General features: G+C 44.0%; 1 protein-coding gene across 5 annotated transcripts in view; it reads right to left on the bottom strand.

Annotated features, from left to right (window-relative positions):
* The window catches only part of LOC116953124 (dnaJ homolog subfamily C member 5-like), a 36,957-nt gene extending 13,581 nt beyond the window's left edge, over nt 1-23,376 (bottom strand). Inside the window, exons 1-5 of one of the 5 annotated variants that reach the window (XM_076073753.1) lie at nt 23,059-23,265; nt 3,428-3,648; nt 2,545-2,758; nt 1,936-2,107; nt 713-762 (exon numbers count right to left, since the gene is read on the bottom strand). In XM_076073753.1, coding sequence (XP_075929868.1) covers nt 722-762; nt 1,936-2,107; nt 2,545-2,758; nt 3,428-3,537 — 537 coding nt within the window. In that variant the 5' untranslated portion in view covers nt 3,538-3,648; nt 23,059-23,265 and the 3' untranslated portion in view covers nt 713-721. The other 4 variants (XM_076073746.1, XM_032972991.2, XM_076073750.1 and 1 more) reach the window with 4 other exon arrangements.
* Nucleotides 23,377-27,262: the final 3,886 nt, after the last annotated feature.

Raw genomic sequence — 27,262 nt, 5'->3', positions numbered from 1 at the left:
TTTACAGACGTGGACAAAATGTCTAGGTTAAGAAATAAATGAATGACCGTGGCTCACATTATTGTTGGAGTAATGAAGCAAATTGGCCATAATGCTCATCTGAACTGTAACAAATGTCACACGGTTGCTTTTACCGCATGGAAAACTGTTCCTATTTAACGTATGAGCGCAGAGATAACAAATTCCCATTGGGTAGCAAATAGAGGTTTTTACAACACACCAAGATCTCGCATATTTTAGACATTTGTACAACAGTGAAATATACGTGGATTATGTCCGTTAATACTGCGAGTGTTGCACTTTAATTATGATCATCAATTCGTTGGATGCACACACTTTGCAACAGAAAAAAACCCCGTTATCTGTAACATGCACGAGGCCGTGTGTGTGACGCCACGTTTCCACCACCACTGTGAAGGGAGTCAGCTTGGCTAATGCACCGGCAGGGCTAGTGGGGCTTCGCCTGTGCTCCCACTGCAGCCTCAATGGGCCAACGCAGTCGATAGTGAAAATGGCCCAGGATCATTCCTCGGGCTGCTGAGTGGGCCTGGCAGTGGTTGTGGAAACGCAGCACGAGAGAGGCAGAGCGAGCGAGTTAGTGAGCGCAAAACTGGCGTTGGGATTCTGAGCAAAGGTCCTCCATGTGTCCCCGCATCCCGAGTCGTGTGGGGTGAGTGGTGGTGGCGTTGTGGGCGGTGGTGTCTGGGCTTACTGCTGGCGTCTAGCACCGTACGGCGCCGCCCGGCTGCTTTGTTATAATTTCTGCCAGGTGAAACAAGACAAGGTTAGTCAGAAGGAAAGGATACGCTTACACAAAACGCTGAGAAGCACGTGTGCACAAACCAGCGAAAGTGACGTACGGTTGTACGCAGTAAACCGGCATTTCCAATGGCACGTGGACACGCACTTTGTAATTAAATGTTCAAAAATTACAAAAAGTACATAAATTCAAGATTATATATTTACAGTTTTATTTACATCTCATGTTTTTTTTATTCAATTATTAGTGACTGGACAGAGACAGTCAGCTTCAGAATGTATTTAATAATTGGAGCTTAAAAACCCAGATTTAAACCCAGGATCTTGGCTCAGCATCCTAATAAGGTATTAAGATCCCTGAGTCACCTAGCCACCTCACCAACCGACATAAATTATGGAAAAAAGAAAATGCATTAATGAATGAAGGACAAAACAAATAAATGATTACATACACACAAATTCTATCCACGTTGGTGGAGCAGTGGTGGTGGTCATGGTCATTGGTCATCAACATCATCATAATCCTTTCCGGTTTGGTAAAAGGAGTCCCTCTGAGCTTGTGGTGGAAATTCCACATTCCCATGGTGGATGGCACTTTGGTTAAATTATGCAACCTAACCATCGGAAGGCTACGAGGCCAAGTTTCTTAAAGCATCTTGTGCCGAGCCAGGTTAACAATGGCCACCCTAGGGATTCACCTCAGAACTCTGTAGTTAGCTGTGAGGTCATAATTGATATGAGAAACAGCTGGGAGAGATTAGTCAAACAAGCCAATTAATCGACCAAACATTGTAACCGATCAACTTTTTGTGGTTGATTACTTAAGCCCCTTTAAAAATGGTTGCCCACCACCCCTCCTGTCTCCCAAAGACGATAAATTCCCCTAAAAGCCAAGCCCAGCACGACACATCTGTTTCGAGCGGCACATGTGGGAACAGCAGTGAGACTTTCCCTACCCCCAACTATTATCTCGTGATCCGATTAGTCGAATTACCGAACCAATAATTGGTAGCATAATCAATCATCTAAACAAATGGAAGGCTCAGCTCTAACCTAATAACCCTGTAGCTTACTTTGGCAATTCTTTGAGGTCAGAAGCCTATGCATGGCCAGCTGTGGCAATGCTGGCCCGGTGTGTACCATCCCCGCTGTTTGCCACTGTGCCCGTCGCCTTACCGGTGTCACCGTCAGCCGCGTCGTCGGCCTCCAGGTCTTCGGGGTTGACGTGCGCGTAGTCGGACTCCTCCGGCACACGCGGCTTGCAGCGGCCGCAGCAGCAGTTGCAGCAGCAGCACAGGCAGCAGCAGCAGTAGCACGCCGTGATGGCGCCACAGAACAGGAAGAGGGACTGCGGGCGATAGAGGGGGCAGCGGTGAAACGATTGGCCGATGCAACAGTTTAATTTAAAAGTGTCGAAAAAACATGACATTCGTCGATAACACTGCTTAAGAATAAAATAAATCATAATGGATGACATTTACGCCAATGGCCCTTGTTCATAGCACATAACTGAACTATGCCAAAATAATATAAATATTAATTGCTATCAGTTAGATTGCATTTCCACTATCGAAACTCTAGCAAAGAGCAGTGTTAAAGTTACGTTAAACCTAATCTAACTCCAACCCAAACACAATTTCAAAAGCCGCATATCTATCCACACCAGACAGTGCACACTTGTGCAAATGTATAACTCTCAGGGCTAAAATATATCAGAATATAACTTTTTGGGGGGAGTCATCATGGCCACCTGGTCTCCTCTCTCGTTAAGCACTGTTGGCTCACCTTGGCCCACCAGCTGGAGAACATGAAGTAGGTGTGAACATTGTCCTCCCCGAACTGCTCCGCCACGTACAGGCCCAGCGAGCCGTACTGGTCGTAGATGTTGCGTTTTTTCAGGTCGGACAGGATGCCATTGGCATTGTTTATCTCCTTGAACTTCTCGACGGCCTCAGGGTTGTCTGGGTTCTTGTCAGGGTGGTACTTCAGCGCCAGCTTCCTGTGTCGGGGCAGGGGAAAGGAACGCATCGTTGTCAAGGGACAGTGAAGCTGGGCGACGTTCGCCGAGGTTCGACGCCGACGATGTCTGGCGTGACCTCGACGTTTACACGACCCCCGACCTTGAGCATCCACTCAGCTGATGCCGAGTGGGTGTTAAGGTCATTTTGGTCGATGGCTAGCCATTGAACAATGGCGTTCACTGAAGCGCACGCTTTCAGATGCACTTTTGCAGCCGTCTGGAACGCTCTTCCTTCCGATATTAGGAAGCCACTGGAGCTATGCACTTTTAAATCTAGATTGAAAACTCATTTCTTTAGAACTACTGTGTTTAGATTGACGTCCTTACCGCACACCTCCGATTAGCACCATCAGCTATGTACGGTGCGAAAGAAGTTTAACATACGGACAAACATGCCAGGACAGCTCTTTGTCACAGAATTGTGATGGGTGAGATCATTTTTTTACAATTGTAAGATGAATGGAAACTGTGCACACATTTGGACAAATTGGAAAGTTAATTCTATCCCTCGAGATGCAATGCACGCGTCACAAGCATAAACAATTTAAAATGGCGAATCATCACACCTAACGGGCATCGCATCACCAGTCCTCCCTGAGCCACCCCCTTTCCCCCACCCCGGGTTCTGGTCAGACCACCTCCTCGCACCTGTAGGATTTCTTGATCTCATCGGCTGTGGCTCCTTTCTGCAGACCCAGTACGATGTACAGGGCCTCCCCGGATGTGGACATGGACCTTTGACGCTGCTGGCTTGCCATGGCGGTTGTCGGGTGGCAAGGCTGATGAAGCGGGATGACGAGCGAGTGGCCGAGCTGCGCTGGGCTGGGCTCGGCGAATTCTCGCTGGCACTCCTCTTTTCACGTGGAATTCTGCACCAGAATGAAACCAAAGATAAGTGGTCAGTTTTTTCATTGCGGTGTGTTAAGGTACGTGGGGCATGGACAGGACACGTCTCACACAGTCTACCACCAACCCTAAATCCGGATCTCTTAGTCCACAAGATCTGGAAATTATCAAAGACAAAAGATGACAAACTAAGTCAGAATCAGAATCTTTATTTATACTGGAGGAAACCGATTAGCTATCAAGCTCATTTTCACAGATGTCCAGTAGGGGTAGGTCAGAACGTTACAAGCAATACAAAACACGATATTTGATTGAAAAGTATAGGAAAGGTAAGCAATTCACTTTAAATGTTCAAATAAAACTAAACAATTTTTTTTCTTACCAGGTAAAGCTCTCGAACGAGTAAAATAGCCACGTGCAGCATTCACACAAAAAGTGTGAAAATACATACGGTTCTATGTGAACCACAGACAAGTTTAGTTCATTACAGCTCAGGAGCTTGGGGCCAGAATCGCATGTCCCCACAAGTCCGCTTTTGCCAGAACGGTTTCACAAACAAGGCCGATATCTTCATTTATTATTAATCCTGACAATCATCATCCGGGTACTTTTTGAGCTGCTGCTCCATATTAAATGCTGCCGGATTCCATAACCACAACAAATGTTAAGTGTCCAGTTGCCAAACTGTCGGGCTCGACACAGCGCCACTATCTTAAGCCCATCCCTCGACATCTGGTCTTATCAGAAGTCCACGGCCGTAGTGCCAGGTGCCCTTGGATGGAAAGCGGACTGGCTTGCAAACACTTGGAGGCGGGTGAGGTTGAGCGCTTCGGGCTTTATTATTTATATAGCGCACCTGGTCGCTCAAATGCTTGTCTGCGAGTAATCGGCTCAAAGCGTCGGAGGGCAGAAGGGCTGTGGCTTCAGTGATTATCAAGGAACAAAGACAAACATCCCCTGTGGAGCATTAACAAATTGATGAGGTTAAGTGCTGTTTGCGAGCACCTATGATGGCTACCATGATACACGAAGGGGGGGGGGGGGTGGCCAGCACCACGCCCGGCCGCCTTTGTCTCCATAGTGATGATGTTGACACATTACAACCAGGTACTCATTTGAGGCCGAGTCAACCAAGCGGAGGTCCAGGGACAAGTTATATATTTTTTTTGCCAACGGGTGTTAAGACGTGGCGAGGAATCGAACTCGGATCACCGATTTCCTCGCGCAGCTTTCAACACGACAACCGGACGCGGCAGAAGAATGAACGAACTCCTGCATAGAGCCGCTTTCCCGTGGTGTACGCAGCTGGAGAAACCAGTCAACGCCCACAGACACCAATGAAACTAGTACAACCATTAAAATCACCCAACAGAAATCAATGTAAATTAAATAAATCTGCGCAACAACAATTGGCGAAACAAAGCTTTCGGCCACAGTTTTCATACAAAAGTAAAAAAAGATAAGAGTGTTTGACTGGCCCACCCTGCCAACTACAATCATAAGACAATTGTTTAGACGAGTGGGAGTTGGTATCGCTGACTGCATTGTGTACTCAACAATGCCACTCACGACTGTGAATAAGCGATCGCTAATCTGTGGAATGAAATCTGGCATGGATGGTTGAGGTGATAAACATACCGTACCTGAGGTTTTCACCTCTTTATTTAGCCTCTGTAAATAGTTGGTAGTGCTCCGCCATAGCCAAGGGGTTCACGTTTAACAATCATCAGGTGTGTGCAACGTGTAACACAGCTTGATTTGTGTTTAAATAAAGATCAGGCGAGCATGATAATGCAGACATTTGGCAGATCGTGAAAACTGCAGAGCAAATGCTACGCTTTGCATTAAATTACGCTTTTATTCCAAAGCATATTTTGCACAATTATTGAGAAGAGTTCCATGAAGAACGTTGACAGTGAGCAGTGTGTCTGAGAACGGTCCCGAAATATGACAACAAACATTAATGCAGAAGTCACTTCGGTAGGCCTCTTGTCCTCACACTGGGCGCACATTTTATACGCCCCGCAAAGAATATTCGTTGCACGTCAAATTAAACCTTAATTTTTCCTTCTTGGAGGCGAAGAGGCAAATTAAGTGACAATCAACATTTTTCTCGATTTTTTTTTGTCTGTGCAGGCAGTAGTGAGGCCCGCAATTCGCTACACCTAAGAACCGATTTCATTTAAAGGCGGCTCAAACCTGGAAACAAACGCTGAGGCTCAGCGGTTCTGGCTGAGTGCTCTGATATGACCATTATGACTGTCCCCCCACAAGTCACTCGACCATCTTTGAAATTTTGCCTTAGTTATTTCTTAACAAGATGAAAAACGATCACAATGCAACACTATTTGCTAGTCTGGCAGATTTAGGGCGATTATTTGTATTTGTGGCATTAACGGCTTCGGCCATGATGGCATCCTTACACGTATCAAATGTCTGTTTTAAGGGATTTCGGGTTGTTTTTTTGCTACTATATTTTTTCACAAAATAAAGGCTCATCTCTGTTGGTGGCTCTGGTCATCTTTGTTTGCGGCTCTTAGCCAGGTGTGGAAATTCAACATTTCTATGGCAGAGTAAGTCTTTCCATAGAACAAACACTGCTGACTTTCTAAAAGCGGGAATAAATGTTTCAAGTCGGGTAAAATGATTGGCCGAGCTGACACCTGATCGGGATATTAACTCAGAACCTTCTATCCGAGTCAAAATACAGTCGTGTGTATATTACTTGCAAAAGACAACATAATTTGTATTCAGTGCATCTACATGACTGCTTCAAGACACTCTAAATATGCATATACGAACATTCACGCACACACACACAGGCACAACAAAGACCCTATGAAGGCTGGCACGGCACACGATGGGGTGGGTGGCCAGCACTCTGCCCAGCCGCCTTTGTCTAGTGGCGATGTTTACACACCGCACCAGGTACTCATTTGAGGCCGAGTCGACCTAAAGGAGGCCCAAGACCGGTCCAGATAATCGTCACTGGTGTTTTCCATGAGCGGGAATCGAACTCTGGTCACTGTGTTCGTAGCGCAGCGTGTTAATCGCCACACGACCGCTCCCCACATGCACACACACACACAGGCACACACGTCTCCCTGCCAACACTGCAATCGTGTAAAATGGTGGCGCTCACAGTTGACGATGGCGCAGCGGGGCGGAACGTGCGCAGAAAAGGAAAACAAAAAAAGGAGAAAATACGGACGAGAATCACAAGCCGGACTGCACTCGCTCGCTCACACGAAATCCGACGGCACTATTTTTAGGTGCAGACGCTGAGCAGCTGCTCCCCCTCCTGCTGCTTCCTCCTCCAGATGATCCTCCTGCTTCCCCCGCTGCTCCCTCTGCTGCTGCTGCTCTTCCTCATGCATCCACTACTCCAGCTTCCATCTTCCCGATCCTCCTTCTGCTCCCTCCTGACATGGCCGTCTCTTGGTATATCTTCCTCCTGCTCCTGCTCGTGCCACTCCTCCTCCTCCCATGGTCGTCTCCCCCTGCTCCTCCTGTCACCATCTCCTCGTGTTCTTTGTTGTTTTTACTCCCGAGCTTCTAATTTCTCCTGCTCCTGATCATGTACCTCTTGCACCTCAACCAGCTCTTCCTCAAATTATTTTCCTACTCACCATTCTGTTCCTACTCCTGCTCTTCTTCCACATTTTCTCCTTCCGTCACTCTTCTGGTGATTGTCTCGTTCCATTCCTCCTACTGCTCATGAGCGCTGGGGGGGGGGGGGTCTCCAACCAGGGAATCTCACACCCCTCGCTGCCCAAACCCTCTCACCACCACGATCCATCCACGTGACCGCCACTCATCCCAGCGCACAGTTCTCACGGCGCAGCCGAGGGTCTCTATCACAAGCAGCGGACGCGAGCTGAGCATCGGCGAGCCACACATCAGCGAGCTGTCTGTACAGCGGCAAGAGGGATGGCACAGAGCGGACGTGTAACAATCCATCCATTGAGCCATGAAAATGGGATTCTTACGCACACAGTATACGTGTGGAATTGTGCACTTGAGAATCAGTTATTTAGGATTCATGAAAATTGTGCTGTTACATTTATGCTAAAATGAGAGACGGAAAAGGAGGCCAAGCGGTGTAAATGAGCAAGAAACGTAACGATTCGCCCGGTAAAGGGACCTTCTTCATTGTCACAATTCACGATTCATTGTTGCAGAACCCCATTAGACTAACGAGCCCAAATGAACGGAGATTCACATCGCACACTTGCATAACAAGTACGATCGCCCACACAAAGCATGACGCGCTCAGTAACGGATTTGTCTAAATATTCTATTGCAGGACCCTCCCTGAAGAAAAGGTCTGGAGATAAAATGAAATACATGATTAATTTACATCGTATTGTATTTAGAATAAAGTTCTCCAACTACACTACACCGACATCTGTGCACTAATAAGCAAGGATGTAATGAGGCTCAAGCGTTCCTCTAAACCTGTCACAGTTTAAGACTCTCCAACCAAGAGTCCACAGAAGCAAAAGATTTATTATATAATCTAGGAGACTTGCGGTGCGAAACAGACATCTGTAGAGTACGAACAGACACAGCCGAGAAAGATAACTCAACGGTAAAAATCTAGAAAAATTACGGAAGTTTCGTTTTGGAAACATTATTTTTTATCGTTGTATGTGAAAATGTTTCCGTACGTCCAACACAACCAGTTTTAAAAACCCTTGCTGCCATGTACATGTTAAACGAAATACAGCTAAGCTAAATGGATCGGTTAGTCAGCCACCCACAACACTTGTCTACGTTATTTGCGCTTACGGTAGTTCATGTAGCTGCCTGCATCATGAATCCCCACATTTACATGGACGATTGCCGGAGAACGATTTCAAACTGCTGCAGTGAAACTCGAGCATGTGGAATGACATCGCTTTGGCGATGTCATTCCACATGCAAGGGCCAACGATGATATTTCAACAATTAAAATAAATTAGGCTCACGGGAACACATCGATTAATGTGCGTAAGAATTGATTATTTAAGGGATAAGCAAATTACATGCAAATAGTACACTCGTTCGATCAGATGGCAATGTGTAATGGATACAAATGCGGGTACTGTCACCTATTCCAAGATGTCTGGCCAACATGGATCAGGGGTTAGATCGCGTTATTTATAAATGTGTCGTAACCCTCCACCACCCGACATGGGCAATCAGTAAAACAGGTGTCATGTTGCCAAAAGACAAATAGTTCACTACTTGAGCCCACCGGTGTTTTGAAGAATGAATCCATAACATTTACAAATTTTGAGCATGACGTTTTGCTGGCAATGACATCCAGCATCATCGGGCAATTTGCCAGAAGTGGCTCAACACACCGGTGGGCTAAAGTAGTGAACTATTTGTCTTTTGTCAACATGACACATTTTTTACTGATTGGCCGTGTCGGGTGGTGGAGGGTTACGACACATTTATAAATAACGCAATCCAACCCAAAAACCTTCATTATGAATGTTGGTCACGAAAGCCTACGTGTTAAATGGATAAGGAGGTTAAATACCACTCTAGAGGGGATCTATAAACCATCCTTGAGTGGAGATCCATCCGCTAGCAGTAGCATGAGCAATAAATTGTTGGGCCGAACCGTAACCCACCCATACGCAAATGTTACATTTAGGCTACAGGACTGAATGAGAAGGAATGGCTAATTGTTTGAATCAGTTATTTTCAACATGCATTTGTTTTATGAGTTCACGTGAGTCCCTGCAGCCACTAGAAGTTGATACGTGCACGAAAATGTTAATGAACGAAAAACATTTTTTATTTAAAGCTTTCGTGACTGCAGTAATTCATATTCTTAGCTCTTTTGGTAGTCACGTTGAAGGGAAACAAAAAATAATAAAATATATATAAAGCAATAAAAATTCTCACGACGTTTCGACCATAACACAAACGGTCGTCATCAGGTGTGTCGGTTTGCATTGCATTGTCGGTTTGCATTGCATTGCAAACCGACACACCTGATGACGACCGTTTGTGTTATGGTCGAAACGTCGTGAGAATTTTTATTGTTTTATATATATTTTATTGTTTCCCTTCAACGTGACTTTACCGAAAGAGCTAAGAATATGAACGAAAAACATGTCTATTTTTGAATTGGGTCTGGTCTCTGAATCGCAATAATTAATCTAAATGCCAAAAGGGCGAATCATTAAACTGAACGGACAGTGTTCGGGTTGGGGGCTGGCGATTGATTGGCTGTAGCACTATTTTTCGGAGCAGCAATTTTTCAGACTGCAGCCGTGTCAGCACTTTGTCTCGCCTGGCGCAGAACTACAAAACTAACCGCCTGCAGCACCACCCGGAGATCACGATTAATATTCCACACTCATCAACGGCGGTCCTGACTCAGCCAGTACAAGGTGCATGATAATTCACCCCCTCCTCCCAGAGATTTAGTGAATCATCACAATTTGAGGGTCGCGATTCGATAATTGATATTTGTCTCATATTTACGATCTCGTTAGTATCGTTCTTGTTGTTCTTTTGTCTAATTTGCTCCATTTCATGTTTGCGTCATGGTTGAATGTAACAGCAAATAAGTTGAGTGAATCGTACATAATTAATTCTTACACATGAGATCTGATACACATCGGGAGGGTAAGGACAGATTCGCATTGATTAATCCAAGCATTGTTACATGCCTAATGATGATGAAGATGGTGATGCTGCAAAAGACAAGATGATAAAAATATGGATAATTATGACAATTATATCCATGACGACGATGAAAGCAATGATGGCAGTGATGAGAAACTATAAAGACAATGATGACGATGGTAGCAATGATGAAGATGGATCACTGTCTTCTCACATTGTGAGCCACAAAACCAAAATCTGATCGGCTCCTGCAGTATTTTTAATTGTTACAGAAGTCTTCAATGCTGCACGTCCTGTAATTGGTGGACCAGGTGCTTTAAACCTGACACGGGCGCAATGTATCCGCCACAGGTCCCCATGGTGCCCTCATGAATAAAACATCGCGAGGCACCCCGTTGCACAGAGGACACCAGTGCTGGTTAGGCAGTTTTGGTTGCGATTGTTGGTCGTGGTTGAGGTGGCGGCAATGGTTGCTGTAAAAGGGGAGGGGAGGTGAGCGAGGCTTGCCATGCAGTTTTGTAATGTCACACTGCATGACACAAGCAGTTATGAATAATCACTCATTTATATAGCATCTCCAAAATAAAAGAGACCGTATAAACGAGACAAAAAAATAATAAATTCTCAAATTGAATCACAACCCTCAATCGTGACAGCTGCTTGCATCGATGTGGGGGGGGGGGGGTGAATTGTTACATGCCTATCTGTAAATGTTATCGTGCATCTGCACAGTAGTTGGTGCACTGCGCTTTGACCTCGATAACCTGAGCTCAATTATTGTTCATAATAAAGGTTTCTTGGGTTAGATCGCATTATTTATAAATGTGTCGTAACCCTTCACCACCCGACACGGCCAATCAGCAAAAAAGTGTCACATTGACAAGTGACAAATAGTTCACTACTTTAGCCCACCGGTGTGTTGAAGAGTGAATCCACAACATTTACAGTTTGAGTACGACGTTTCGCTGGTAATTACATCCAGCATCGGGAAATTCGCCAGAATGGTAAAGCCCTCGCTTGCTCCCGGTTTTAAATAGAGCAGCAGGGTGACGTCATCATTTAACGCATTCTGGTGCAGTGATTTGAGGCGGAGGGGGGTATTGTAATTATATAATCGATTGGTAATCAGTCAATGGTTATGATTAGTAATTAGTTGTAATGTGTTATTGTGATATGCTATGTTAGTAATCCGTTAATTAGTATGTTTCCCCTATAAGGAATTGTAGCATGTATTATTTAATAATACGCTTCCAAGCCGCACTAAGCCTGTAGCTGTCAGAACGATTAAAGTTATTTCTATTCCTCTCAATTTCAATGGATTCTCTAATTAGTCTTTGCCAGCAATAATTAGTTTTACACAACACTTCAACGGCATCAAAATCAATTGAGTGTCCTTGTTGACAAGCATGTTCTGCCACTGCCGACAGTTGTGTTTGAGATAATTTAATATTTCTTTGATGTTCTTTTAGTCTTATGCTGATGTTATGTCCCGTCTGTCCAATATAGCATCTGCCACATAAACAATTAATCCAATATACACCTTCTGTTGATAATTTAGGTAATGTGTCTTTAGTGCAAAAGAAGCACTATGACAGAATGGCTACAATAATGCTCAAATTAACAGAGCACTGAATGCCAAATCACGATCGCAAAGCAATACTGCTGAAAGCGATCAGATTGTTAAAACAATAAAAAATCCATATATCTCAGGAGTAACTGACAAATTAGACCGTGTTTTGCAAAAGCAAAACATTACAGTAAGATTTGGTACAGTACACAAAATTCTAAAACTAGTATCTTGCACTAAAGACACATTACCTAAATGATCAACAGAAGGTGTATATCGGATTAATTGTTTATGTGGCAGATGCTATATTGGACAGACAGGACGTAACATCAGCATAAGACTAAAAGAACATCAAAGAAATATTAAATTATCTCAAACACAACTGTCGGCAGTGGCAGAACATGCTTGTCAACAAAGACACTCAATTGATTTTGATAACGTTGAAGTGTTGTGTAAAACTAATTATTACTGGCAAAGACTAATTAGAGAACCCATTGAAATTGAGAGGAATAGAAATAACTTTAATCGCTCTGACAGCTACAGGCTTAGTGCGGCTTGGAAGCAATTATTAAATAATACATATTACAATTCCTTATAGGGGAAACACATACTAATTAACGGATTACTAACAAAGCATATATTCACAATAACACACATTACAACTAATTGCTTACCTACAACTCATTACTAATCATAACCATTGACTGATTACCAATCGATTACATAATAACAATACCCCCCCCCCAGCCTCAAATCACTGCACCTGAAATGAGTTAAATGATGACGTCACCCTGCTGCTCTATTTAAGACCGGGAGCAAGCGAGGGCTTTACCATTCTGGCGAATTGCCCGATGATGCTGGATGTAATTACCAGCGAAACGTCGTACTCAAACTGTAAATGTGGATTCACTCTTCAACACACTGGTGGGCTAAAGTAGTGAATTATTTGTCTTTTGTCAACGTGACATTTTTTTGCTGATTGGCTGTCGGGTGGTGGAGGGTTACGACACATTTTTGAATTTTGTGTACTGTACCAAATTTTACTGTAATGTTTTGCTTTTGCAAAACACGGGCTAATTTGTCAGTTACTCCTGAGATATATGGCATTTTTATTGTTTTAACAATCTGATCGCTTTCAGCAGTGTTGCTCTGCGATCGTGATTTGGCAATCAGTGCTCTGTTAATTTGAGTATTGTAGCCATTCTGTCGTAATGCTTCTTTAACGTGTTTCATCTCTCTCACTAGACTTTCACCATCTGACACTGTTTTAGCCCGATGTATGAGCGTCTTGGTAAGAGAGGATTTCTGAGCTGGATGATGATGCGAATCTGCATTCAGATAGGCATCAGTGTGCGTTTGCTTTCTGTAAACGCTGTGTTATTTTACCGTTTAGGCCATGTCCAAGCAAAATATCTAGGAACGGGAGTGTGTTATTCACCTCCATTTCCATGGTGAACTGGATGGCTGGGTTTTGTGCATTGAGATGATTTAGAAAATCATTAAGTGCATCTTTACCATGTGGCCAGACAACCAAAGTGTCATCCACATATCTAAACCAAAAACATGGTTTTAATGTGCTCGAGGCAAGTGCTCTTATTTCAAAGTTTTCCATGTACAGATTTGCTATAGCAGGAGATAAAGGAGAGCCCATTGCTGCTCCTTCCTTTTGTTTAAAAAAAATCCCCTCTCCATAAGAAGTGTTATTTAAACAATGGTCAGCAAGTTTCAGAATATCTTTTGGTAAACCTGTATTCTTTACTAGTGTATCAAGTAATTTAAGAGATTCGTTCACTGGAACCTTAGTGAATAGAGAAATCACATCAAAACTTAACAGAATATCATTAGGATTAAGTTTAATATCTTTAATCACATTCACAAGATGTTCTTAATTTCTTATGAATGAAGATGTCCTACCGATGTAGGGCTGTATTTGTTTAGTTATATATTTTGCTAATTTATGTGGCAGAGCCAATTGTACTGACTATGGGTCGTAATGGGATGCCGACACATTTATAAGTAACGCGATCTAACCCAAAAACCTTTATTATGAATAATACTGGTCGCGAAAGCCTACGTGTTAAACTCAATTATTGTCTTTGGCAGGGGAACACCAGTGGCCAGGGATATATGAACCGGTCCTAGGTACCCGACAGGTTACTTGGCCAAGGCTCACAGTTAGGACCCCCGTTTGCTGTTGGGCAGGTGATACGCAACGTCACCCAAACGCGCATTCGACCGATCGTCTCAGCCTCGGCCACCCAACCCAGCTGCCATGGGAAGCATTACATTTCGCGTGGTCGTGTCTGGACGGCGGTGACGCTTGCCCCAACGCTCGCTTGCTCTCCCCCTCTCGCTTGCCGACGCAGCACAATGCCGCGCATCGGCTTACATCCTCCACGAAGGACTTGGTGACCCACACTCGCAGCAGAAAAAACCTGTACAACATGTATATTGTGCCTCATATTTTGGTGGACTGCGAGGAACAAAACGAGTCAGTTTCACCAAATAATCAGAAAATAAAATGTCCATCAGCCTATTGGTCTGTTGTAGATTCTGGACCAATTTTATATTTTTCCCAAGTCTCACCAGCAGGGTGCGGTTTGGACAACAAGTGTTGCTAGGCTGCTTGCTTTTGAAAAAAAACGTGCCCGTTGACTTTTCATTGTGCCAGCACCTGCCTTTGTATACCACCTGCGTGTCATATTGGCAGATGGACTTGCCGGTAGTGTTTATTCGGTGGCGGCGAGAAACTGCCTGGCTTCTGACAAGCCAATGTGGAAGATCCACAGTATCAGGGCCACCAAAGGAAACGAGAGCTGCCCCATGTTTGTCCAAGCACACACAAACTTCCACCTTTCATCAAATCGCCGTCGGACTCGGGAGAGGTGAATCATTACGAACCCCCTCCCCCCCCAACAGAGAGGCACAGCGCTCATCTCTGTCGGTAGTTGAGAGCAGCAGCAAAAATTAAATGATTCTATGGCCGAACATAGAATAATTTAACACAACTGCGATCGACTTCATCACCATGTGATGCAGCCTCGCCAGGTGAGTCACCCTCTTGTTAAAAAAATTATAATGAAGAAAAAAAAGCAATCCCAGAATCCAGGAAACCCAATACACAGCGAGCGTTCTGTTATAACCACCATGTCTCTATATGAAGAGTCGGATAACACGGGGGCTGTGTGCAAGCGGAAACAAGGACAAAACCCACCACAGCCACCACTTGTTAGAGAGCCCCCAAAACGCAAATTGAAAGCCCCGAGGAAGCTCAGATATTACAAATAAAAACAACCATCACTGTCTACGCTCCACCCACCTAATTAAACAACCGCCGCACACTACACTGGCCTAAATACGCTGCTCTGTGCAACAGCAGCTGTACAATCTTGACTTAAAGCTTTCGTGACTGCAGGTATTAATGTTCTTTGGGTCTTTCGGTAAAGTCACATAGATAGGTTCAAAGAAAATAACTAAAAACTACGACGTTTCGATCGCAACACAAGCTTTCGTCATCAGAAAGAGGGGGTTAGCTTCTAAAGGGAAACTGTTTAGAAAGGTTTTGAAATGGGCGTAGCCCAAATGTCAGCAGCATGGGCGGGGCAGCCAATGTTAATGTAAGTGGTGGGCAGCGACAGCGACGGTGGTGGGTTTTCCACCAATCAAAAGAGCTGCCAAGTAAAAATTTGCATGTTAATGTAACATCGTTGAGCGGCCTCCGCGGCCAGTGCCCTAAGGTGGCTATGTTAATGTGAGAGATTAGAATGTTAATGGGAGATCGCAGAGCAGCAACCTCCAACTCGTTGAGCGAGTTAGTGTGAGAAATTTAACCTGTTAATGTAAAATCAGAGAGCCGAAAATAACTAATATCAGAAGGTGGTAGGATGGGAACATCACAGCCAGTTATCACCTAAACTGGTTGATAACGTCCTTCCAATGATTGCTCAGTGTATACCCATCTTCTCGGTTGAAATTGTGTCTGTGTCTGTATAAATGGATGGTTTCATGAACGTATCTCTGTTGATAGCCAGCGGATTTACAAAGTACCTTTGTTTTAGAGAAATCAATTTCGTGTGAGCCCACCGCATTAAAATAATGATCAGCCACGGCCGAGGTATTGGTCCAACCGTGTATCAGATCTGCCTTATGTTCCGATATTAGTTTTTATTTTCGGCTCTCTGATTTTACATTAACAGGTTAAATTTCTCACACTAACACAGCCACCACGCTCGCCAAGCTCGAGGTTGCTGCCTTGCGGCCTGCCATTAACACGCTAATCTCTCACATTAACATAGCCACCTCCGGGCGCTGGCCGTGGAGGCCGCTCAACGATTTTACATTAACATGCAAATTTTTACTTGGCAGCCCTTTGATTGGTGGAAAACACACCACCGTCGCGGTCGCTGCCCACCACTTACATTAACATTGGCTGCTGACATTTGGGCTACGCCCATTTCAAACCTTTCTAAACAGTTTCCCTTTAGAAGCTAACCCCCTCTTCCTGATGACAAAAGCTTGTGTTGCGATCGAAATGTCGTTGTATTTAGTTATTTTCTTTGAACCTATCTACGTGACTTTACCGAAAGACCCAAATAATATAGCAACTGTACAGTATTTATCTCTTGATATGAAAGATGTGCTAGACAACAGCAATGGTTTAATCGTGAAACTTGCGTAAACAAGACTGACCGCACGATGTTGGATTTTGTGAAGCATGCAAAGGGCGTTATTTCATTGGACAAGCTGACCTTTACACGAGCACTCCATTTGCCATCAAAACCCACCATAGCTTCCTTCCTTCTGACAGATATTGCGACCGCTGCACTGTCGACAACCGATCTCCAAGGACCGCTCTTACTCAATCTCAGCATCTGGCTTCTGGTCGACTTCTCGTACCTGTCAACCCATTATCAGTGCCTACCTCATTACATCCAAATTCAAACTTTATTGGTCACCACGTGCCCTTATAAATCTCAACGTTAATCCTACAAAGTCCCATCACAAGGGAGAAACACAAAAAAAGACCAAAAAATGTGCCCGTATTGAAACGGCTGTACACCATATGGACTTGAAAACTAAATTTCCGTGTACAAGAATATGGGTGAATCGTATGGGGGTTGACAGGTATGACCTCTCGTCACCGACCTCTGCGAGCTCCTCCTATGTGAGTCTCAGTAACCGACCCTCCTCCATCATGCAAAATGTGACCTACTCATTGCAACCTCTTCTTCCTGATTACATCTAAAACATCTTCTTTCCAGGTTACCCTATCTCACCATGAAATTATTAACATCCTCCGCACACACCTGTAATTAAAGGCCACCAGCTTCTTTTAGTGTTGCTTTGTTAGAGCCAAACTCTCAGACCTGCACAGTATCACTGACATCACTCCTGTCACATACACCCATTTCTTAACACTACAGCTACCATCTCTACCAGAGTGGTTCATCAAGTCCATAAAAAACCTGCTCTGCTAACCCAATACATCTCTTAATCTCCTTCTCACAACATCCCGTATTACGCAAATTCCGACCTAAATACAGATCTTCTACTACCAATACATCGTCTGACACTGCATATGAAGTATCTTACCATAAAATAGAGCATGTATATGTTGGTGAATGTCACGGTATTAGTGCTGAAACAACGAATCTATTTAAATTATATAACTTTTTTATGTACGACATTTTATTCGGAAGCCATTATCTAATGACGGACGTCGGGCATGCGGTTTCCAAAATGCGGGTAACTCGGTGCAGCACACAGCCAGCATGATGCGGGGATACCCACTGATGATGGCGATGATGCCATCAAATTCCCACCCACCTCCATCTGGAGTCTGCCATCATTAAAATACGTTGAGCCTCATGTGTGGAAATTCGATATTTATCCATACAAATGAAACACAAAAAGCGCATGGTATTTTTTTCATTTGCGCAACTGATAACACAAAGAAATAATCCGGAGATAAATCGATTATTCCACAGTAGACAAATGCAGCATTGCACAGTACACAAGTATTGCATACACAGTTAAAGTATTGTGTGCATTGTCAGTGGACAAGCAGCCACAAAAGAGGTAGTTACAAGAGGTGGCCAGTTTCATTCTCACAACAACCACCCCATAACTTTTGTCGGGAATTACCCACGAGTGCTGTCAACAATAAACTTCAAAAGCTATTGGGTGGCTCTTGGTGTGCTGATAAACAAATCATAAAAAAACGAATTCCTAAACTTTATAATGCACACACTACACATCCTTTATATGCAGTGTAAAAGTCCTTGAGCATTGGACAGTGGTCATCTACATTGTCAGTCTTTGGCAAGTGGTGTAAAATTCCACATTGCTATGGCAGGGGGCAGTCTTGATCATTTTAATCTGGCGCGGAAGCACTGTAGTTCGAGTAATCGATGGACAATCGGAAGGATAAGAGTTTAAATCCTGGTACGTGGCCCAATCAGCCCATTGCAAAATGCGTACCACTTTGTGGCAAGTCAGCAGTGATAACTTTTTAAGAGACTGGGCCCCACCATGTGAATGTGTAATCTCCACCGGTGGCTAGGGACTGCCAGAGGAGGAGTGTGGCTCAATCGCTCTAATGAGCAGGAAGACCATTTGACCAGACTTAAAATAGCTGACGAGTTAATGCTTTGCAGATATTAGATTGCCACCATCAGCTGTAAAAATTCACAATTCAAGAACCCAATTGGATCCAAGAATATATTGTTTTACCATGTGGTCATTGTAGCGGCCCCTAGTGGCTGGCCACATTCATCTAAATCCAACACTTGCTTGGGGTGCGCTGATGATTTTGGTACCACGTGGCATTGGGTGACATCACTATTGTTAACACAAGGACATTTTGCATAAAGACATAATGATCCAAAAAAGATACTAAATTGTCATGACAAATCCAAAAAACGTAATTCTTAAATCTAAAACTTATATCTATTGCATGCAATATATACAAATCGAAGCACGTGGACTCTTGCACATGTGATTCGACCCATGAATCGTGAAGCTTAGGGAATTTATATTAATCTATGAAGTGACGATTAGATAAAATGACGCATCGTCACATCCCGAGAACTAAGCAAACTGATATTTAATCAGCGGCTTCCGCCGCATCACACAATTTGGGGGCTTGAGGCATTCAAAGTGTAGTGTCACCTTCGCTCACATTAAATCAATCGCAGGGCAGCTCCACTGACAGTTTAAGGGATGCGATGCTTTCCACTTAACGTCTGTTACATCTTCTAAATTGTTAATCGCTGGCGGGTATGACGGGTTCATCACATGACCCAGTGAAAGGTCATTCCGCCCTCTTCTCACAAACAGCGCTTGTACAATCATCAAACTCGTCAAGTTTAACATGCAACGATTGGCTAATTGGTTTGTCGACTGAAGCAATGAATGTCCATTTTGAACCCCATATTGTAAGGGGAGGATCCTTGCCGAAAAGATAGGCAGTTCACCAGCAGTGATTGAAGCAAGTTTGACTGAACCGATGAGACACTGTCAAAACCTGTCCAGAGGTTGCTTGTATTGAAACAACGCTGCTGAAATGGACTCCCAGAAGACCGTGCGGATGATGGCTTGTGTAAGAAACACTTACATTTTTTCATGTGGACAGACGGGTATGTGAAGGAAACATGTTTTCTGCTTACTTATTTTGTTATTTTAGAGAAAGCAGGTTAAAGGACGATTTGACCCTTAAACCAAGGGCTCTTACGTTGCAACAACATTCCTCAGGTGTCAGTTCTGGACCGCCCCACACAGGTTTGAAGAATATGCACCATTGTTCATTCTCTGTAAATTGCCTTGATCAAGACGCCTTGGTCAAAGAGCCATAGAAATTACGATAAGGATTAAATTACTTTCAAGCGTGACATGATTTCCGTAAGTTTTAGAAAAGATGCAGTGACATCATGACAGTGATATGATCGCATCTGTGTTTTATCTATTAAAATATATTTAAACACTCTCACATGCAGTGTTTATCATGTGTATAAGAATATATTCACATTTTTGAATAAATAAATCGTTACATTCCTAATATACATGTATTACTAATATACAGCCAAATACACATGCATGCGCACACACATCATATACGTATTTACCTATTTTATATAACTAACAAAATAATATACAGTACATCCTATTGTCATTCCATTGCTAGATGAAGGCCTTCCCATCCCGTGTAGGTAAAGGGATATTGTTTGACCATACTTCACCATGCAGGTCAGTGTGGGTTGGTGAAGGGAGGGGGAGGAAGTAAGACCAGGACCGTGTCAGACATCACGTGCCACCGATGTTCGCCGTGGCCAGGAACTGAACCCGGATCGTCGGGTTGACAGCGCACTGCGTAAGCCACTAGCAGAGCTCCCCATAAACTGTTCTGTACTCCGACGCAAATGATGAACACAGTAATTAACACACTGCACTGTAATTATAACACGATCTTTGAGGCTACACTTGCACATTCTCAAGGGTCTTATTCTCTCTCCCGTCCTTCCCAGGCAAACACAGCTAACCAATTAATTGAGACGCAATTGCAAAAAACTGGAGACGATTACCAATTTTTTTTCCCGCAGCTCACCATTCTCCTTGTGCCTCACAAAGGACAAGAAACTCGTGGGTTCCGATTGTTTGTAAAGCGAGTGCCATTTGTTAGTTATGCTAAAGTCATTTTCACTTCTGCTTCTCATATCCTACCTATGACCTAATCACCCAGAATGTGCCTAACCTCATCAGATGTCAGAAACTCAGCAGATTTAGAGCCTGGATAGGTTTGCATGGGTCACCACCATCTATAAAAACGGCCTGTTATAAATCGGCTTCTGCAGGGCTACATTGCGGGCAGTGTGGCAAAACGCATTGTTGAACTGTACTGTACTTAGGTGGTTCCATGTCTATGCTCCCAGTCTTCACCAATCCGCAGTGACCAGCTTGAAGTACGGTAAAAAAACCCTCATGACCGGCAAGGCGTGGGGAGACCCTTATACATCAGTTGCTTTATAATATCGTGATAATATTCATGTTTTTCACTTCTGCAAGGGTAGATATGATAAAGGCAGGGCCGTACATCCTCATCCTGAAAATCGTCCTTATCCTTCATCTCTATCTCGTTACAACGCCTTCATCTATCAAATTCCATATGCATCATTGGGTCTCATCCTGTAAGTTAGTTCGAGTTATACATATCCTAATAATGACTCATCACCCACCTCCTCAAAAGCCTTCCACTGTTCATCGCGTGCCCTTCACATTTTTATCCCTATTATGATCGTCACTCCAAGCTATGACCAAACCACCAATCAGCACTGCCATCATCATCAGAAGCAGCATCACCAGCAGCAAACACCGTCAACTAAACCGTCAACACAATTACATAATTAACATCCCAAACTGAATACCCATGAACAACACTATTACTACTATCCATTTAACCATTCATAAAATCATAACCCAACAATATAAGCGGCAGCATCAGAATCATCATTGGCATCTGCATCTTCAGAATCAGCAGCATCATCAGCAGCAGTAAAATCAACTTCATCAACATCAGAACCATCATCAGTATTTTCATAAAGATATAATTTGGTGATACTGCGTTGGCAGTGGTGCAAAAGCACAAATAACAACACAAATATCAACACATTTGTCAATAAGTATACAATCGGCGACATTTCGGGAAATGCCCATTCTATGAAGGCTTTGCTATTTACAGGACCATCGCACGAAACGTCGTATATTATATATATAGCCCCTTTTAAGGTGTTATTGGTGAATGTGTTGAGCATTCTGTTGTTAATTGCCAACGCTGCATCACCATCATCACCAACATCAAGACTACCCTTAAACGCCGCTCCCCGATCTAAAACAGGGTGGGCACAGTGTGATTAGAGGACACTAATCAGAACGCAGGGCCACCATCAACACCACCAGATGCTAAATGGCCCAAGCCCAGGGCCCAGTACAGTGGCGTTCTTACGCACGTAGCTACACGAGCCTCCTCCCTCCCCCCACCTCTCCCATTCATTCGCCACAGCCCTTCCCCGTTCCTGGCTCTCGAGATAACGACGATTTGCTATTCCCGGCGAAGCGATGTATTGTTCACGAGGGTGGCGGGGGGGGCTTTGGTTAAGATTCGATTAAATAATCGGATTGCATTGTCGTCTTGTTGGTTTCGGCCTCGTGCGCGTTTCGTTATTGAACCACTTACCCCGAATGCGCAATTGATCACAGCTGCGTATCATTTGCATCGAGCGTAAAGACGAACATTTATTACAACCACGTATATCGGTGGTGCTATAATAGATACAGTTTAATCGATTAACCTGCGCGCCGTTAATTTACATCATTGCTATTCAACGTTGCTACCGTGGTCTGCGACCATCGCCGTGAGCAGCGATGGTCGTCTTGGTGATGGTGATGATGGTGAAGACGATGATGGATTCTTTTTTTATAATAAATCCCCGAATGTTGCAAATTGGCACAATGCAGAACCGTCATCGGCATCATTAACAAGCGGCATTCGCGATGACTTCTGTGGTGACGTTACGTCAGCATTGGTTGCCCGATGATGAGCATCATCACCACCATCATCATCCCATCAACATCTCTTGATCATTATCCTCACACACACGACGTCACTACCACACCAGCATTATCATTGAACGTCGTCGTGATCACAGACGACACTCCCTACATTACCAACCATTATCATTAACACCATCGCCAAAATCGAAACCAGCGTCAATCATTACCATCACCGGCTTCACCAACATATCACCGCTAGCGTTACGGTTCTACTACCATCAACGCCCAAAATTCGTCGTTTTACCGTTCAATGTCATCGCCAATTCCCCCCCCCCCCCCCGCGAATACAAACGTTAACATTAGCGTCACCATCAACGCCACCACCATCACTTATCATCCAAGCATTACCGCAGACACCGCCATCACCATCCGGCCCCCATCACGTCCACAAACCTTGAGTCGCCGCCACCGTTATCACCAAACCCCTGGACGACGATGACCTCATTTAAAACATAAAACCACAACCCCGACGACAGCTCCTCTCACCACAACCGGCATCGTGTCTAGACACCACCACCACCACCCACCACCAAACCCATCGCAGTAGAGTACCGCAAAGACCCCCTTCGCAACCACCACCACCACCCATAAACACGTCCACCATTGATTCCAGAGCAGACGCCCGACTCACCGCCACCACCACCACCAACCACGCCGAGCTGCGCCTTCGGTCTCTCCCCAACCCCCTCCTTCCTTCGTGAATGATCTCGCTGCGTTTTCGGTGTTCGCGTGCGTGCGGTCCCTCCGACCCTTCCGCGGTTTAATCGCTGCGACGTGCGAGAAAGAGCCAGGGGAGGATGGTGGTGCGTTGGTGGTGCGGCGGCGGCGATGGGCGACGCGATACCTGCAGTGGCAGTGGCGGCGGCCGGGAGGAGGAGGAGGGGGAGGAGGAGGGGACAGCGGTGACGTCACCACAGGAAGGATTCTTGGGGTTCTATAACCCATTGGGATTCTTGGGGTTCTACAGAGGATTGGGATTCTTGGGGTTCTATAACCCACTGGAATTTTTGGGGTTCTAGAACCCATCGAGATTCTTGGGGTTCTAGAACCCATCGGGATTCTTGGGGTTCTAGAACCCATTGGGATTATTGGGTTTCTACAGAGTATTGGGATTCTTGGGTTTCTACAGAGTATTGGGATTCTTGGGGTTCTACAGAGGATTGGGATTCTTGGGGTTCTAGAACCCATTGGGATTCTTGGGTTTCTACAGAGGATTGGAATTCTTGGGTTTCTACAGAGGATTGGGATTCTTGGGGTTCTATAACCCATTGGGATTCTTGGGTTTCTACAGAGGATTGGGATTCCTGGGGTTCTAGAACCCATTGGGATTCTTGGGTTTCTACAGAGGATTGGGATTCTTGGGGTTCTAGAACCCATTGAGATTCTTGGGGTTCTACAGAGGATTGGGATTCTTGGGTTTCTACAGAGGATTGGGATTCTTGGGGTTCTACAGAGGATTGGGATTCTTGGGGTTCTACAGCCAATGGTATTCTTGAATTTCTAGTGCCGATATGATGCTTTGGTTTCCAGTTTCAATGGGATTCTTAGGTATCTAAAGCCGATGAAGTTATTTGGGTTCTAGAAATCCAATGGCATTATTGGGTTTCTAGAGGCGATTTGAGTCTTTGGTTTCTAGATCCAATGAGATTATTGGGGGTCTAAATCCAATTGCATTCTTAGGTTCGTAGAGCCGGAATATTTGTGGTTCTGGAGCCAATTACATTATTGAGTTTCTCGAGCGGTAAATCTAGGGTTTTTAGAGCCAACGCGATGCTTGTGGTTCTAAATCCAATGGCATTACAGTATCGGGTTCTTAGAGCCGGACATTATTTGGATTCTAGAGTGAATGGGATTATTAGAGTTCGAGGGCCAATGACATTCTTATGTTCCTAGAGCCGGAATCTTTGGGAATCTAGAGCCAATGCGATTCTTGGGGTTCTAAAGCCAGTAGTATTATTGAGATTTTAGAACCAGTTGGGTTCTTTTGGGATTCTAGAGCCAATGCGATTATTGGGGTTCTAAAGCCAGTAGTATTCTTGGGATTTTAGAGCCAGTTGGGTTCTTTTGGGATTCTAGAGCCAATGCGATTCTTGGGGTTCTAAAGCCAGTAGTATTCTTGGGATTTTAGAGCCAGTTGGGTTCTTTTGGGATTCTAGAGCCAATGCGATTCTTGGGGTTCTAAAGCCAGTAGTATTCTTGGGATTTTAGAGCCAGTTGGGTTCTTTTGGGATTCTAGAGCCAATGCGATTCTTGGGGTTCTAAAGCCAGTAGTATTCTTGGGATTTTAGAACCAGTTGGGTCCTTTTGGGGTCCTAGAGCCAATGCTATTCTTGGGATTCTCGAGCCAATGGGATTCTTGGGTTTACATTGATGAGTTTCAAAAGTTTGCTGCGAAAGGTTGTGTGGGTATCTCATGATAGTTGCTTAAACAAATGCTGATGAAAAACGCCACAAAGCCCTTAAGCTAATGGACTGAAATAACATTAAATAGTTTCAGAGTGAAACACATTCTTGTCTATCATACTCTAATGCCTTTTATTAACCCATGGAATTTTCAATGGGATCCTGCATCGGGTTGGAGCGTTAACATGGTTCAGCGCTAGCATGTTGGCCGCTTCTTGCAGAGAGGTTTGCGGTTTGAATCTGTCCGTTCCGGTTAATATTGTACTGCAGGTGTATTTCACCACACAATATGCACCGTCTGATTTACAACAGACCTCGAATATCCCGTGACATTAAAAAAAAGAGACCGTTGTGTGTTGGTGTCGTATTCCAAATATTCCAAATATGAAAAATGAACTGCAATTTAACTCAACTGGGATTGCATAAAGCAACATCACCCCCGCTTGTGAAACTACTACAGACTATGTGAGACATAGTGCCTCCGTGATCGCCTTTCACTATAAGAAAGTGTGAATTCCATATGTACTCAATTTATATTAAGTTGCACGATTACACGGGGGGAAACCCTTGCATACAAGGGATTCACACTCAAATGTCTGCACCGACAGGTTAAAGCAAATCTATTTCTGTAGTTATCTCTTGGTTATCCCGCAAGCCAAGTCTACAATACTTGGTATTCCCATGCAGTCTCCCCCTTGCAAGTGCGAACACAACACTTCCAAGTGCCAACACAATATCCCCACCCAAATTTGATTAAATGCATATCACGTTTTGCGTCGTCAACAGCGACGGATGGATAGATCGGTCTCTGTCATGGGAATATGGAATTTTCACCGTTGGCTCATGAAATGAATGCCACCTCACCCCAATGCCGGTTTGAACAGGAACACCATTGACATTTTACACCACTAGGGCAGTTAGTTGGTAGAGGGTGTGTTTCAGAGGCAATTTTTTTTTATCACTTGGTTGTTCAAATATAACCCAGTCTAGGAGCACTTAATATTGGAGACTTTGACCGTGCTAAATAGCGCCTTGAAAATAACTCCCTTTTCTGGCCGAGCTTTTACAGATTGAGACGAAGTTTTCACCAGCGTAATGGAGTGGTGGTACAATATTCAGTGCCCTTCTATGCACGTATGACGAGCTTATGAATCGATATTAATCGATTCAATTCGCGCATCATTACATCTATAACGTTCACAAAACATCTCTGTCAGTCTAGTCCTCTAAAATATTTATGGCGTAAGCATGTAAAAAAAAGTTAAATATTAGTCATGGCATTTATTTTCATTGGCAGACCTGAGGCAGCATCGGGAATTCCACATTCCAACGTTGGGGCCTGTCTCTCCGTAGGAAGGCAAGTGTTGTTTTTAAGGCTTTATCTATAACACATCACATGTAATTGCACGGACGAGTCATTTAATATTCCATTCTGTACCTCAGAGAACGAAACCTCGCAAGGTTAATAGGAATTATAAACAAAATAAAACACATCAAGTGATCTCATTAGAAGTGCTAAATGTTTTATTCCTTGCAACTGCTGTCCAAAATGTATCCAAGTCATGCTCATGAACTGCACAAGATATACAGCACAGTACGTACTATGAAGATTATATAATCCGAGAGGAGGCAGTAGTGGTGCTGGTCCATTGGGGGGGCCTGAAGCATATTTAACTTGTCATTACCTCCCGCCTCCCCCTTTCAACTTATACAATTCTACTGAGATAACGTGAGATGTAAATGCAGTGAGATAAATGTAGACAAATAAGGAGAAACTTGCAGACAAGATAGAGATGAGTTCCATTGTGTTTTATTTTAATGAGCTTATCTGGTATTTATTTGGGGTTGAATTTGTTGTCACCCATATTTTTTTTCAGGAGCTGATCGGAGCCCTAAACATTTGCAATGACTTGTTTATGCCTGTAACCATCACTCCGAAGAGGCAGACACTTTAACAAGGGAGAAAGTATTGTTTTTTTCTCTGCAACTAAAACGTATTGGGAAAGTTTGCACGTAAAAAAAATCGGTCACAGTCCATTGTAAAACCTGGAGCTCCCTCTGGCAACAATGCGACAGCCTCACGCAGAGCATATTTTACAGGAATACATCCAGAAGAAAACATTAAATAAGACACGCTTAAACAATTAAACAATCAACCATTTTCACTTCACGTGAAGCATGTGACCCGATCCCCACCCCCAGTTTTAAGCGAAACTGTGATGACGATGTTCAGCAGTTACAGGAAACAATAAGCAGACAATGGCAATCTTACGTAGCAAAGGCATGGAATGTGGAAGTTTAGTCATCCAGTATTGAAATGAGAAAACTATTCTTTTATCATGTGACACAACGCATAAATACTAACCACAGCAGTGCGATTGTGGTCATGTAACTAAAACTATGGGCCATGTAGTAAAACCAGAGACAGAATC

This window comes from Petromyzon marinus, chromosome 3, assembly GCF_048934315.1.
Source record: "Petromyzon marinus isolate PM22_M1 ecotype Great Lakes invasive population chromosome 3, UKy_Petmar_22M1.pri1.0, whole genome shotgun sequence".
NCBI lineage: Eukaryota > Metazoa > Chordata > Hyperoartia > Petromyzontiformes > Petromyzontidae > Petromyzon > Petromyzon marinus.
Note: the sequence above shows the minus strand (reverse complement) of the source record. Positions and strands in the feature narration are given on the sequence as shown.